The sequence below is a fragment of the Rhinatrema bivittatum genome, chromosome 2 (assembly GCF_901001135.1).
Source record: "Rhinatrema bivittatum chromosome 2, aRhiBiv1.1, whole genome shotgun sequence".
Taxonomy (NCBI): domain Eukaryota; kingdom Metazoa; phylum Chordata; class Amphibia; order Gymnophiona; family Rhinatrematidae; genus Rhinatrema; species Rhinatrema bivittatum.
In genome coordinates this window covers 709972750-709989583 of record NC_042616.1, presented here as the reverse complement: position 1 = coordinate 709989583, position 16834 = coordinate 709972750, and the positions used below count along the sequence as shown (strand labels likewise).

Genomic DNA, 16834 nt, shown 5'->3' with positions numbered 1-16834 from the left:
CCAAGTTGACGCAGCAAGTCCGGTGCATATCGTCGCTCCCAATGCCCATGGTTTGGGACTACTTGCAGGTTCTCGGCTCTATAGCTTCCACTCTAGAGTTAGTCCCTTGGGCGTTTGCTCATATGAGACGCTTACAGAGAGCATTACTTTCTCGATGGGATCCGAAGTCGGAGGAGTTTCAGATCCCTTTGCCGCTCACAGACTCCGCAAGATCCAGTCTTGGCTGGTGGCTGATTCCAGAGCATCTGTCTCGAGGAGTGGATCTCGAAGTGCCTCAGTGGATAATGGTCACCACGGATGCCAGCCTGACAGGTTGGGGAGCAGTCTGTCAGTCGCAGGCGGTTCAAGGAACCTGGCAGGCAGAAGAGTCGAAGTGGTCCATCAATTGCTTGGAAACGAGGGCGGTCCCTCTGGCGCTTCAGCTTTTTCTGCCGATTGTGCTCAACCAAGCGGTACGGGTGCTGTATGACAATGCGACGACGGCGGCCTATATCAACTGTCAAGGCAGCACCAAAAGTCATCTGGTAGCTGCAGAAGCAGCACAGCTCATGGTCTGGGCAGAGACTGTAAGCCTTCTGGGGATAGGGAAATACCCTACAGTACCTGAATGTAATCCACTTTGAAGTGCTGAAAAAAGTGCGAAAAGCGAAATATAAATCTAAAAATCTCGCCATCCTGGCAGCATCCCACATCACAGGCATGGACAACATGCAGGCGGATTACTTGAGCCGCCAACGGATTGATCCCGGGGAGTGGGAGCTCTCCGAGGAGGCGATGGCCCTCATCATTCGCAGGTGGGGGTCATCCCCATCTGGACTTAATGGCAACTCAGAGAAACGCCAAGGCCTTCCACTTCTTCAGTCACAGACGAGAGCATGGAGCGGAAGGGGTACTTCGTGGCCATCCAAGATCTTACTCTGTCTTTCCCCCATGGCTGCTGAGCAGCAAAGTTTTACGCCACATAGAGGTTCACCCGGGGAAGGTAATCCTAGTAGCTCCGGACTGGCCCCGGCGCCTGTGGTTCGCGGACCTAGTCAATCTGGCGGTGGACAGTCCTCTTCGGCTGGGTTATCTTGCCCAGTTACTACATCAGGGTCCTATATTTTTTGATCAGGCAGGTTACTTTTGTCTAGCAGTCTGGCTTTTCAGCGGACGCAATTGAGAAAGAAAGGTTATCCGGAGGAAGTTATAACTACCTTCTTACAGGCGCGTAAACCTTCTACCTCCTTGAAGTATGGAAGGTATTTGAGTTGTGGTGTAAGGAGCAAGGGGTTCTTCCCCATAGGTCATCGGTCCCTCAGGTTCTGGCATTTTTACAAAAGGGCTTAGCTAAAGGATTGTCTTTTAATTCCCTTCGGGTTCAAGTAGCCGCTTTGGGGTGTCTCATGGGTGGAAGCTAGACTGCTGTCTCCCATCGATATCTGCTGAGTGACAACATGGTCCTCCTTGCACACCTTCTCCAGGTTCTATTGCCTGGAATCAGCCTTTGCAAGGGTGGTGTTAACCGGACCAAGGGCAGCCTCCCACCCCAATTGGGAGTAGCTTTTGTAAATCCCATTGGTCCTGAGTCATTCTGGCTTTACACTAGGAAATGGAGAAATTACTTACCTGATAATTTTGTTTTCCGTAGTGTAGACAGATGGACTCACATCCCGCCCACGGCTGCCCAAGAATGGTGCCAAGGATTTGCCCATGGAGTGGTTATCGATTCCAAGAGATTACAGGTAAGCCGCCTTCCAGTCCCTAGATCAGGGCATCTATATTCTTACTGGAGTTCAGTGTTTGATTGGTTGAGTACAGTTGCGGTTATCCGTTATCCGTTATCCGTTTTTAATCAAGAATACTGAAGGGCTGAGGTCACTGCAGGGGGGTGTATGTAGGGTGACGTCCACTTTGAAATCTGGCTCCGACTCCATCTGCTGGCAGGGGAGCATAACCCATTGGTTCTGAGTCCATCTGTCTACACTAAGGAAAACGAAATTATCAGGTAAGTAATTTCTCCTTTATCATCAATATACGATAAAAATAATACAACAAAATGCAGAACTGATGAACTCTTCCATGGCTGCATCATTGAAGGGGGATTCCCCCACCTTGCCTAAAGCATCAGCTACTTTGTTCAGTGATTGTCATGGCTCGCACATTGACATTTTTTTGCCAAAGGGGCCCCCACTTGAAAAACAGTGAAGATCACCGGTCTAATCAAACTGCCCAAGAACCAAGGGAAGCCAGAGTAGACATACCCTGTGTTTCATATCTTGCTTTTATTGCAGGTTTGTTATGATTTGGGTGCAGTGTACTTTCAACAAGGCTCCACAAATGCCGATGTATATGTAAAAGTCCGAGAATATTTTTTCAGAACGAAAGAATTGCTTTCAAAGGTGAGTTAAGTTCTCATATAGTGTTTAAACTACTGAACAGGGCAGAACATTACTTAATATTGATATACTACAGGTGTTGTGGCCCCTCTTCTTACTAATACTTGGTTCCAACTCATTTATTCCAACAGTCGCTTTTTAGAACAAAATTAGTAAGCTATAATGGTGTATGCAAGAAATTAATTTGGGGTCAGAACGTGGGTTTGTTGAAGTCTGCTTTCTGCTCTGATTCTCCAGTTTGGCACAAAGACAGATTGATCACTGAAGCAAAAACAAGAACAAGGAAAGAACATCTTTACAGTGACCAACTGCTTGACGTAAGGCAATCATAGGGACCACTCAGAGTAGAGAGGAAGGGTCATATATCGAATTTTCCTCCTACTATGGAAGGCTAAATCCTAGGCTACAAGTTATTTTAAATATTGAATCTCCATGTTCCTTCCTTCTTTTTCGTCCCTTATTGTAGACATTTCTCCTAGTCACTTTAAATACTGGATTTCCAAGTGCCTTTTTTCCCTCCTGTGCTACTACTTATTGTACCTTATTTCAGAGATTACCTCCAGATATATTTATTTTATTTATTTAAACAATTTATATTCCTCTTCAGTCAGTCAGACCAGTTCGGACAACTGGGTTATGTACTCCAAATAGCAGTTGGAGAGAGAGAACAGGTTCACTAATGTCACTCCTTATATAACTCTGTGCCAGTACAGTTTGCTGGTATTCTGCAACTCCAGCAGATGGTGGTCAAGCTTCCTGTGCTGTAAGCAAAGGCCTAATTAGGCCGGCTGAACAGAAAAGTTCTTGTGCTCAGCTCCTGAAGTGACAAATGAATTCTCCCTCCCTCCCTCAGTTGAGTGGCCCTAAATTGAAGAGGATATCTGTGTGGTTGGTAGCTCCTGAGGTGACAGCTTCAGGCTCCCTCCCTCAGTGGAGCACCACCAGAGACCAGAGGGCTACCGGTATGACTACTTGATTTCCTCTCGCCTCCCCACTTCTGCTCTACTCTCTTTTGAGTATTCAGAGCCAATTCAGATCCAAAGCCTTGTGCTTCTCCTTCAGTGGTGTATTCCAGGACCAAAGGGGTTCCGGCGGGGGGGACTGATGAAACGTTTTTCCACTCTCTTCCTCCCCTCCCTACCTGTCTTGCTCTCAGGATTTGTTTGCTGTTTCCTCTTTAAAGTCTTGAACCTGTTTCTGGCTGTAGCTGTAAAGTTTAAAGATGAGCAACAGATTTCCGCTACATCTTTATTAGTGGCATCAGTTAGAAGACATTGGCATGTTCTGTTTTTATATGAAATCTTCTGAGAATTGCCTCTTATAATACTTTCACTTGGTCCTAATATAAGAGATCATATAGTTCATTCTTTTTTTTTTTTTTGACAAACCTGTGAATATTGTGGAGGGCACACATTGGAGATGTAACAAATGCAGTTTGTGTGATTACACAATAGAAGGCACAAATTGGGAAGATCCTGTCACTGGGTACCAGATTGAGGAGATCTATTACAGATTGCATATCAGCAAATGTTGTATATGTGATAATCTGTCCTTGTCCTAAATTTTATATTGGGCAGTCAAGTCACCTCATGAAAGTGCGATTGATTAAATATTGTTCAAAACTTAATTTTCAGTCACTTATCGCTCCTTTGGTGCAACATACTTTTGAACATTTGCATTGGACTATCATTGAGCAAGTACACGAAACGATTTGGAGAGGAGATTTGACTGTCCATCTAAATTATCATAAACAGTTTTGGATCTTTAAATTTAGAACAATGCAACCCCTGGGAATGAAGAACTTCATTGGTCATCTCTAATTTGAATTTAGGTAGACTATGATGCTATTGGTTTGTGATCTCATGATTGGTTGTTTCCAGGTCACATGGGATTTTTTAAGAGAGTTTTCGTGAATCAGTTTCATTGAATGTAGACCGTTTGTGGAGAAACATGAATTATATTTTAGTTGGTCAATATCAAGGACGTTTGTATCATCTCCTGATGGAGTTTTCTTAGAATTGCAGCCATGTTGGGACTGTCGTATAAAGTTAAGTCTATTTTGGTAGGGTTCACAGACTGACAAGCTTGAATGCTTGTCAGTCTGTGTAACTACAAAGTATAACACCATGGGGTTTTTTTATATAATAACACCATGTTTTTTACATAAAAAATAGCCATTCTTGTAATATCGGTAGGTGCATTAAAATTAATTGAAAAAAATGTTTAGTGCATAGTATTTACAAGCAAAAAGTTTTTGTTAAAAAAATGTTTAAAAAATTGTGTTGATATTCATTTGACTGCAAGAAAACGAGGGGAGTTGGAGGTTAATGATAAGTAGCTCAATGGTAACCGGGATGGTACCTATAACATTACTGACTATGAAACCAACATCACTCACCTTTAAAAATTTATTATAGCTTTCATTTGATAGCCAACAGAGTAAATGTTTATGGTTCAAAGTGTTTGTGTTGATTTTTCTGATAGAGGGTCACCTTGATTGTGGTTGTATAATATTATTGTATTACAAATTTCAGTGTGCCTGGAAGATGTAATAGGGAAAATTGTCAACCTAAAGAAAAGCAAATCACCTAGACCAGATGGTATACATCCCAGAGTGCTGAAAGAACTGAAAAATGAAATTGCAGACTTACTATTAGTAATTTGTAAACTATCATTAAAAACATCGATGGTACCTGAAGACTGGAGGGTTGCCAGTGTAATGCCAATTTTTAAAAAGGGATCAAGGGGTGATCTAGGAAATTACAGACTAGTGAGTCTGACATTCATACCAGGCAAAATGGTAGAAACTATCATAAAGAAGAAAATTACTGAACAATAGAGAGAGGCATTGTTTAATGGGACAAAACCAATATGGATTTATCCAAGGAACGTCTTGCCTCACTGATCTACATTTTTTTGAGGATGTAAATAAATGTGGATAAAGGTGAACTAGTTGATTTAGTGTATTTGGATTTCTAGAAAGCATTTGACAAGTCCCTCGTGAGCAACTTCTTAGGAAATTAAAAAGTCATGGGATAGGGTCAGTGTCCTATTGTGGATTGGGAACTGGTTAAAAGATAGAAAACAGAGGATAGGGATACATGGTACATTTTCCCAATGGAAAAAGATGAGCAACAATTGGTACCATTCTGGGACCACTTCTTTTTAAGTGGACCTGGAAATAGGAACAACAAATGAGGTGATCAGATTTTCCAATAACAAAGTTATTCAAAGTTGTTAAATCATAAGAGGATTTTGAGAAATTGCAAGAGGGCCTTGCAAAACTGGGAGACTGGGCATGCAAATGGAATTTAATGTGGACAAGTGCAAAGTGATGCATTTAGGGAAGAGTAACCCAAATTATAGCTACACATTGCAAGGCCTCCCAGTCTTTTGCATCGAGTGTCATATGTATGATTTTTTATCCCAGGACAAGCAGGATGCAAGTCCTCACATATGGGTGACGTCACTGACAGAGCCCTATCACGGAAAACTTTCTGTCAAAGTTTCTAGAAACTTTTGACTGGCATACTGAGCATGCCCAGCATGCCATAATCCCTCGAGCCACAGGAGTCTCCCTTCAGTCTTCATTTTTCCGTGCTGCAGTTAGCATCACGGAGCAGGAGGCTTGTGTGAACTTCTTCATACAACTTTGTCTAAAAAACAAATTAAAAATCCCTATTTTCTCATTCCCCACATCCGGGGTCTCTCTTCAACCACCGGCCGGTGAGTAAATTTTTTGTTTCCGACTCGATTCAAGTTCAAAACATTTTTGGTCAGATAGCCATCAATGGCTGTCCTGGTTATCATGGCCACAGGATTTTAAAAAATGGCCTAATTGTTATCAAACTATGTCGATTACTGATCCACACCTTGAGTGTGTATTATGTTTAGGGCAATCCCAAGACTTTTTTCTTGTGTCCAAAATGTGCGGAAATGACCGCCAAAGAAAGAAAGGCACGTCAGGAAAAGATGGAACACCTCTTCCACATCGAGTTACTGCCTTCCACGTTGACGTCCACCCATTCGTCTCCGACCAGAGCGTCGAAACGTTTGATTATTAAAAAAAACGTTAAGTGGAGGGTTCAGGAGACCGTTCGTCATCGACAAAATCAACGTCCGGGCTTGAAAAAGCCACTGAACATCGTCTAAAACATCGGCATCGACATTCCTCAATTCCGAGGCCCTGTTATCACCGGAACAGCCAGGAGCCAAGAGACCTCGTCTATAGGAATCACCGAGACCTGCTACACCAAGGCGTTCCCCCACCTCTAGAGGTGCCGGACATCAAGCCACCACAGGGCCCTGTGGTAGAGCTGATGACGCCTTCACTGCTACCACTTATAACTGCTCTGCCTGCAACAGCTATAACAGAGGAACTGAGCAGATTCATCCGCCAGGCAGTGCGAGAAGCGCTTCAGGACTTACATACATCGACATTGATGACTCCTCCGATGCCTGTACCCTCATCAAAGCCGATACCATCCCCGATGACGGGACCATCCCCGATGCCGGGAACAGCACCAATGCCGATGCCGATACCATTCCCGATGCCGGTGCCCATACTAGGGACTCCAGTACAACCAGATGTATCGTTTTTTCAACCACTAATGGAAAAACTTAATGCCCTCATCGGTGCTATGCCATTACAACCTATCCCTACTAAGCCAGCAGGTATAGGAGATACTCCTGGTCCGTCCCCACTGTATGAACCTCAACCAGGACCTTCAGGTCTGTCCAGACCAGTTGTACATTCGATACCACCAAGGTCTTCTCCTGCTTCTCCTTCTAAACATACACCATATGACTCCTGGGAGGATAGAAACACTGATTCATCATCAGAAAGTTTTATGTATGAACCATCTCCTCCTGAGGGAAGAAAGAAGTCTCCTCCAGAGGATTTATCCTTTACCACTTTTTTAAAAGATATGGCAGACACAATCCCTTTTAAATTAGTGTCTGAGGAGGATACAAGACAGCAAATCTTAGAGGTTCTTCAATTTGTGGATCCCCCTAAGGAAGTCCTAGCCATCCCTATTCATGAGGTCCTGGTAGAATTACAACTTAGATTGTGGGAACATCCATGTTCAGTCCCGCCAGTCAATAGAAGAATGGACACCATATATCTAGTACAGCATATCCCTGGTTATCAAAGGGCACAACTACCACACCAGTCAGTAGTGGTCGAGTCGGCTCAGAAAAAATCTAAAAGAGTACGACCTCATTCGTCTACCCCACCAGGGAAGGATCACAGATTCCTAGACTCTCTAGGAAGGAAAGTCTTCCATGGAGCAATGCTTAACTCCAGGATAGCGTGAAACCAACTTTATATGACGCAATACCAGAGAAATCTCTGGAAGCAAATACAGCAGCTCGCTGATTCCCTACCTCAGCAGTACCAGGATGCAGCTAATGCAATTGTCCATAAAGGACTAGAAGCTGGAAAACATGAGGTTCGGGCTGCATACGACAGCTTCGAAACTTCTTCAAGATTTGCAGCTTCTGGGATCGGTGCATGCCGTTGGGCCTGGTTAAAAGCCTCTGACCATAGGCCTGAGGTACAAGATAAGTTGGTGGACTTGCCTTGTGTGGGCGACAACCTTTTTGGATCAAAGGTTCAGGATGCAGTAGCCCAACTTAAAGAACATACAGAGACAATGCATCAGTTATCTGCTGTCCCACAAGACTCTTCTTCAGTGTCACATCGTCAACCAAGAAAAGATACCAGAAAGAACTACAGGCAAAGAAGGTACTATCCACCAGTGACTAGGGGCAGATCTTCCTGACCACAGCAAAGATCTCAGCCCAGACAACCTAAAACCGCTAGACCTCAACCGCCAGCGCAAACACGCCCAGCTGCAGGTTTTTGAGACAAGGCCAGAGAACAGCAGCCAACTCAGCAGCCCCAGCCCAACCATACCAGTAGGAGGTCGAGTCTCCTTCTACTACAACCATTGGTTAAGGATAACAACGGACCAATGGGTACTCTCCATAATATCATGAGGTTATCAACTCAATTTCCTATCAATTCCAAAAGACTCTCCACCAAAGTCTCTTTGGATAAACACAGATCACATCTCTCTCCTCCAAGCAGAATTATCCACCCTTCTGAGAGCCAGAGCTGTAGAACCGGTACCCCAGCCTCAGCAGGGCAGAGGATTCTACTCCCGCTATTTCCTCATTCCAAAGAAAACAGGAGGCCTGCATCCCATCCTAGACCTCCGAAATCTCAACAAATTTCTACAAAAAGAGAAATTCAGGATGGTCTCTTTGAGTACCTTGCTTCCCCTTCTTCAAGCAGGAGATTGGCTCTGTTCTCTAGATCTACAAGACGCTTACGCTCACATTCCAATATTCCCTCCTCATCGCAAGTATCTGCATTTCCTGGTAGGTCATCAGCATTTCCAATACAGGGTTAAGAACATAAGAAAATGCCATACTGGGTCAGACCAAGGGTCCATCAAGCCCAGCATCCTGTTTCCAACAATGGCCAATCCAGGACATAAGAACCTGGCAAGTTGTTGGATTCGTGGACCCTTGGACCGATCGGAACCAGATGACGAGCCGCTGAGTGAGGTGGCAGCGGAAGTCCCGATCGGAAGGCGGCAAGGACCGAGTTCTGAGTGGCTGAAGTGGGGTCCCGGAAAGCCCTATGCGACCAAGGGCTGTGGCAAGGAAGGACGAAACGGTGAAGCTGGTACGATGGTGAGAAGATCTTCGCCCTGGAAGCCGAGCCTCCCCCGAGAGGAGCTCGTAGGAGTTCGGCCGCTGGGACTTAGGAGATTCACCCTGGAAGCCGGCGTCCCCCCAGGAGGAGCCCGTAGGGACCCGGCCGCTGGGACTTAGGAGAGCCCACGGGGGCGGAGTCAGATGGAGTCCGAAGTAGTCGCTCACCAGTCCAGAGTCGTGTGCCAGGGAATCGTCGCTTGCCAGTCCGGGATCAGAAGCCAAAGGATCGCTGTAAGCCACACCAGGGTCCGAGAGCCGGGAGTCGTCGTAAGCCAGTCCGAGGTCTAGAGCCAGAGGGAACACCGTAAGCCGCGCCGGGTCAGAAGCCAAGAGTCGTCGTAATCCAGTCCAGAGTCAGGAGCCGAGAGTCACCGTAAGCCAGTCCGAGATCAGGAAGCACAGGGAAGCAAGAGGATCAGGAACGCAGCAACTGGAGACAGGGTAAACCTGGGAACCTCGTTGCAAGGCACTGGAGGAGAGCAGCTGCAGGGCTTAAGTAGCCCTGCAGCGTCTGACGTCATCGGAGGCAGTCCTGAGTGTTTCCCGCGCTGGCCCCTTTAAATTGAAGGCTGAGACGCGCGCGCGTCTAGGGGGTGGGGCCAGCCACCGAAGGACGCCGGCTGCTCCGGCGAGGCGGAAACGGAGCAGAAGAGGGCCCTGCAGGCCCGGGCGAAGCTGCCCGATGTCGGGGCTGACGCGAAGGAGGTCCCCGGAGGCCTGGGGGACGCGGGAAGACACCGAGGCCGCGACCGGGTAGGCAACGATCCCGGGGCCGCCCCGGGATCGCAACACAAGTACCCAAAAACTAAGTTCTACCTTTTGGACTTGCCTCAGCACCCAGAGTATTCACAAAATGCCTAGCAGTAGTAGGGGCACACTTGCACAAGGAAAGGGTACACGTTTTTCCCTACCTGGATGACTGGCTCATCAGAAGTCAATCTCAACAAGGAGCTCTTACTTCTCTCAGACTCACAATCAATCTGCTCCACTCGATGGGTTTTCTCATCAATTACCAAAAATCCCACCTCATTCCGTCTCACCGGCTGCAATTCATTGGAGCAGAATTGAACACCATACTATCAAAAGCCTTCCTACCCGAAGATCGGGTGGAAACACTTTCCTCATTGGCAAAACAGCTACACTTTCAGAAACAGGCGACAGCTCATCAGTTTCTAACACTACTGGGTCACATGGCCTCCACAGTTCATGTCATTCCTATGGCCAGATTAGCCATGAGAATATCCCAATGGACATTGAGATCACAATGGATACAAGCAATTCAACCACTGTCATCTCAGGTTCAGATAACCCACCAGTTACGTTTATCTCTCCTTTGGTGGACAAACAGGGACAACTTGCGCAAGGGCCTACCCTTCCAACAACCAGCTTCACAGATAACTTTAACTACAGATGCATCTACCTTAGGTTGGGGAGCTCACATAGGCAATCTCCAAACTCAGGGTACTTGGACAAAACTCGAAGCAACATATCAAATCAATTTTCTGGAGCTATGAGCTATATGTTATGCGCTACATGTGTTCAAGGTCTGCCTTTCACTCATGACTGTTCTTATACAGACAGACAACACGGTAGCCATGTGGTACCTGAACAAACAAGGAGGTACGGGCTCATATCTCCTTTGTCAAGAAGCCGCACAGATTTGGGACTGGGCCCTGGTACACTCCATATTTCTCCAAGCCACTTATCTAGCGAGCATTCACAACGTAGTTGCAGATCGCCTCAGTCGTCAGTTCCAACCTCACGAATGGTCCCTGGATCCCTTAGTATAGACCAGGATATTTCAGCGTTGGGGACAACCAACAATAGACCTATTTGCATCCAACCTGAATCACAAAGTAGACAGGTTCTGCTCCCTGCACAAACAGAAACACCAGCCAGCCAAGGACGCCTTTGCTCACCCTTGGAACTCAGGTCTTCTATACGCGTATCCACTGATACCGCTACTAACCAAAACACTAGTGAAGCTACAAATGTGGTTCCCCATACTTCTCGACCTATCGATCACAGAGCCAATTTGCCTGGGCACAGCACCCACTCTCATAATGCAGGACCAAGGCAGGTTGCACCATCCCAACCTTCAATCCCCATCTCTGACAGCCTGGATGTTGAAAGCTTAATCTTACAACCACTCAATCTTTCAACTAATGTCTCTCAAGTGCTTATAGCTTCACGTAAACCTTCCACACGAAAAAACTATTCTTCGAAGTGGAAAAGATTTACCTTGTGGGGTACACAAAAAGACATCAACCCTTTTTCCTGCCCCACATCGTCCTTACTAGACTATCTATGGCACCTTTCAGACTCTGGTCTCCAGACCTTGTCTGTAAGAGTGCACTTAAGTGCAATCTCAGCTTACCATCATACAATAGGAGATGCACCAGTATCCGTGCAACCTCTTGTCAGTAGATTTATGAGAGGTTTAATTCACCTTAAATCACCAATACGGCCACCAGTCACAGAATGGGACCTTAATTTAGTGCTAACAAGGCTCATGCGTTCTCCTTTTGAACCCATGAATTCCTGCGATGTTAAATTTCTCACATGGAAGACTATCTTCCTAATAGCCATTACATCTGCTAGAAGGGTTAGTGAGTTACAAGCACTTGTCACATACTCACCCTATACGAAATTCCTACATGACCGAGTGGTACTCCGCACACATCCAAAATTCTTTCCCAAGATAGTTACGGAATTCCATTTGAACCAATCCATAGTTTTGCCCATATTCTTCCCAAGACCTCATTCTCACCAAGGTGAGAGGGCTTTACATACCTTGGACTGTAAACATGCGCTAGCATTCTACGTAGACCGCACTGCAGTCCACAGGAAATCCACTCAACTCTTTGTTTCTTTCGATCCAAACAAACCGGGTAATCCAGTGGGCAAACAAACTCTATCCAACTGGCTAGCAGATTGTATAGAGTTCTGCTATGACAAAGCAGGCCTTCCTCTCCAAGGACGAGTAAAGGTGCATTCAGTAAGAGCAATGTCAAGCTCAGTAGCACACTATCATTCAGTGCCAATTCTTGACATATGTAAAGCTGCTACATGGAGTTCTCATCACACTTTTGCAGCTCATTACTGTTTGGATAAAGAAGGAAGACAAGATTCAGTTTACGGACAATTTGTTTTAAAGAACTTTTTTCCAGTATAATCCAACTCCTTCTACATCCAACCTGCTGTGATTTTAGGCTGCCTCCATTTTCCAACAATCCTTTCAATGTTGGTTCAATGCAAAATGACTCAGCCTATAGCTTGCTAATCATCCTGCTTGTCCTGGGATAAAACAAAATTGCTTACCTTGTAATAGGTGTTATCCCAGGCAGCAGGATGTAGTCCTCACGAAACCTGCCCGCCACCCCGCGGAGTTGGGTCCGATATGTTTTTTATTATTTTATTTTTGCTAACGCTTATTGCTACACACGAGACTGAAGGGAGACCCTGTGGCTCGAGGGATCATGGCATGCTGGGCATACTCAGTGAGCTCAGTATGCCAGTCAAAAGTTTCTAGAAACTTTGACAGAAATGTTTCCGTGATAGGGTTCTGTCAGTGACGTCACCTATATGTGAGGACTACATCCTGCTGTCCTGGGATAACACCTATTACAAGGTAAGCAATTTTGCTTTACCTGTCGGTGAGAAATTGTTGTTGTACATCCGATGCAAAGAGCTCCTGTCTCTCAAAGAACGAGTCCAATCTCTGGAAGCTAGAGTGGCAGACCTAGAGGAGCTGAGACAGAAGAGAGGTATATAGATGAGACCTTCAGGGTCTCATCTATGTAGTAGCCAAGTCCCAACTCCAGTCTGGCAGCCCTGGTGCTGCCTTGGAGGAGGAAGGTCTTATGATCGAAGAGCATCAACCTGGTGCAGCAGGAAATGATCCTGTAGCAAAAACCAGCTCTCCAGATGGTGCATCATCCTCTCGCACAGGGGATGTATCTCCCAAGGCTTCTGCCAAGGAGGGAAGGGTTAGGTCAGCCATCAGAGTTGGTGATTCGATTATTAGAAATGTAGACAGCTGGGTGGCTGGTGGGCGTGAGGATCGCCTGGTAACATGCCTACCTGGTGCAAAGGTGGCAGACCTCACGCGTCACCTAGATAGGATTTTAGACAGTGCTAGGTAGGAGCCAGCTGTCGTGGTGCATGTGGGCAGAAATCTAAGAAGTAAAATGGGAGAATTAGAGTGCATAGCAGTGAATGATGACATAGACTTAATTGGCATCTGAGACATGGTGGAAAGAAGATACCAATGGGATAGTGCTATACCAGGGTACAAATTATATAGCAATGACAGAGAGGAGCATCTTGTTGGCACTTTATATCCGGGGTGGCATAGAGTCCAATAGGATAAAGATCCTGCATGAGACTAAATGCACAATCGAATCTTTATGTGTAGAAATCCCTTGTGTGTTGGGGAAGAGAACAGTGATAGGAGTATACTACTGTCCACCTGGCCAAAAAGGGGAGACAGACAGTGAAATGCTAAGAGAAATTAGGAAGCTAACCAAACTGGTAGTGCAGTAATAATGGGAGATTTCAATTACCCCAGTATTGACTGGGTAAGTGAAACATCAGGGCATGCTAGAGAGATAAAGTTCTTGGATGGAATAAAAGAGAGTTTTAAGGAGCAATTGTACAGGAACCAATGAGAGAGGGAACAATTTTAGATCTAATTCTTAGTGGAAAGCAGGATTTGGTGAGAGAGGTAATGATGGTGGGGCCACTTGGCAATAGTGATCATAATATGATCAAATTTGAATTAGTGACTGGAAGGGGGACAATAAGTAAATCCACGGCTCTAGTGCTAAACTTTCAAAAGGGAAAACTTTTATTTATTTATTTATTTATTTAGGGTTTTTATATACCGGCATTCGAGAACGCAGTCCCATCATGCTGGTTCACATTAAAACAAGTGTGCATCGTAAACAAAACTAAAACAATGGTGCGGAAAAAGGCAGTTACAAATAACAGGGAGATTAGAACTTGGCAGAGAGAGAAGAGAAAGGACAGGTTTTTAATTCAAACATGTAACGATAGTGTAAAATAATATAAAATTCAAACAAGAAGGTTTGTCATGGTGTATGTGAAGGTAAGGATTGGCGTGGAAGGTAGATCAGTTTGAGTCCGGGAATGCTTGTGTGAATATCCATGTCTTTAGTCTTTTTTTGAAGGTTGAGATGCATGTTTCAAGTCTGAGGTTTGAAGGGATAGAGTTCCATAACGGTGGAATGGCTGTAGAGAATGCCCGATCTCTTAGTGTGATGTGTCTGGTAGATTTGGACGGTGGTACCTGTAGCGATCCTTTGTATGCATCTCTTGTTGGTCTTGTTGAATTATGTAGTTGGAGAGGGATCTGTATGTCGATGGGAGCCAGTAGGTGGATATTTTTGTATGTGGTAAGGATGGCCTTGTAAATAATTCTAAAGTGTATAGGTAACCAATGGAGGCTCTTTAGGATGGGGGTTATGTGATCCCTTCTCCTGGAGTTTGTCAGTATTCGTGCAGCTGTATTTTGTACCATCTGAAGCGGTTTAGTATAAGAAGCGGGAAGACCAAGTAGGATGGTGTTACAATAGTCTAATTTTGAAAAAATGATTGCTTGCAGGATGGTTCTGAAATCTTGGGCATGGAAAAGAGGTCTAATTCTTTTCAGCACCTGTAGTTGGTAGAAACAGTCTTTGGTTGTTTTGTTAATGGTGGCTTTGAAATTCAGGCGATTGTCAATTAGGACTCCTAGGTCTCTCACTTGTGTGATTGTTGGTGTGTCTTGTGTTGGTGAAAAGGTGCTGTTCTCAGAGGTGATGAGCAGGAGTTCAGTTTTGCCGGAATTTAGTACCAGGTTTAGGCTGGTGAGGAGGAGTTGAATTTTTTGAAGGCATGTGTTCCAGAAAGTCAGCGTTTTTGCAAGGGAATCCTTAATGGGGATCAGGACCTGGATATCATCAGCGTACAGGAAATGTTTGAGGTTGAGGTCGGTAAGAAGTTGGCATAATGGTATGAGGTAAATATTGAATAGAGTAGGAGACAGGGAAGAGCCCTGTGGGACTCCTACTGATGAAGTGTGTTGTGAGGATTCTTTGTTCTGTAATTTGACCTTGTATCTTCTGTTGCTGAGAAATGATATGAACCAGGAGAGTGCTGTGCCTGTGATACCCAAGGAGGCTAGCTGGTTGATGAGCAGGGAATGGTTAACGGTGTCAAAGGCTGACGAAAGGTCCAGTAGGATCAGTAGGAAGGCTTGTCCTTTATCAAGGCCCAGGATGAGGTAATCTGTTAAGGAGATGAGGAGGGACTCCGTGCTAAGTGTTTTGCGGAATCCGTATTGTGATGGGAATAAAATGAAATAAAATAAAATGGAATAAAACTTTGATAAAATGAGAAAAATAGAAAAGAACTGAAAGGTGCAGCTCCAAAGGTAAAAAGTGTGCAACAAGCGTGGACATTGTTAAAAAATACCATCCTAGATGCACAGACTAGATGTATTCCATGCATTAAGAAAGGTGGAAGGAAGGCAAAACTATTACCGGCAAGGTTAAAAGGTGAGGTGAGAGACTGTTTAGCCAAAAGATCTTCATTCAAAAATTGGAAGAAGGCTCCATCAGAAGAAAATAGGATAAAGCATAAGCATTGGCATGTTAAATGTAAGACATTGATAAGAGAGAATTTGAAAAGAAGTTGGCCATAGAGACAAAAACTCACATTAAAAACTTTAAAAAATATATCCAAAGGAGAAAGCCTGCAAGGGAGTCGGTTGGACCGTTGTATGATCAAGGTTAAAGGGGCACTTAGAGAAGATAAGGCCATTGCGGAAAGATTAAAAGATTGCTTTGGTGTTTCCTGAAGAGAATGTTGGAGAGATGCCCGTTCCAGAGAAGGTGTTCATGGGTGATAATTCAGATCAGCTGAATTAAATCATGGTAAACCTGGAAGATGTGGTAGGCCTGATTGACAAACTGAAGAGTAGTAAATCACCTGGAACAGATGGTATACACCCCAGGGTTCTGAAAGAACTACAAAATGAAATTTCAAACCTATTTCAATTAATTTGTTATCTATTATTAAAATCATCTGATGTACCTGAAGATTGGAAGATGGCCAGTGTAATGCCTATATTTAAAAAGGGATCCAGGGTTGATCCAGGAAACTATAGACCAGTGAGCCTGACTTAAAGGCTGGCGTTAATTTCTGCCGGCGCTGGGGAAGTGTACAGTATTTAAATGAGGCCCGGCGGTAGAAACAGGCAAAAGGAGGCACTAGGGACTAGTGTGTCCCTAGTGCCTCTTTTTGGCCCGGAGCAGCGGCTGTCAGCAGGTTTGACAGCTGACGCTCAATTTTGCCGGCATTGGTTCTTGAGCCTGCTGACAGCCACGGGCTCGGAAACCGGACGCCGGCAAAATTGAGCGTCCGGTTTTTGACTCGACAGCCGCCAGCCCATTTTAAATTTTTTTTTTTTTTTTTTTTACTCTTCGGGACCTCCGACTTAATATCGCCATGATATTAAGTCGGAGGGTGCACAGAAAAGCGCTTTCCCGGTGCCCGAAGAAATTAGCGCCTACCTTTGGGTAGGCGCTAATTTCTGAAAGTAAAATGTGCGACTTGGCTGCACATTTTACTTACTGAATCGCGTGGGAATACCTAATAGGGCCATCAACATGCATTTGCATGTTGAGGGCGTTATTAGGTTCGGTGGGTTGGACTCGCGTTTT

At 45.0% G+C, this 16834-nt stretch overlaps 1 protein-coding gene across 3 annotated transcripts in view; it reads left to right on the top strand.

The window, feature by feature from the left end:
- INTS8 (integrator complex subunit 8) overlaps nt 1–16834 on the top strand; it is a 248361-nt gene that overhangs the window by 90057 nt on the left and 141470 nt on the right. For all 3 annotated transcript variants that reach the window (XM_029591733.1, XM_029591735.1, XM_029591736.1), the window contains one exon: nt 2274–2381. In XM_029591733.1, coding sequence (XP_029447593.1) covers nt 2274–2381 — 108 coding nt within the window. The remainder of the gene's footprint in view (nt 1–2273; nt 2382–16834) is intronic.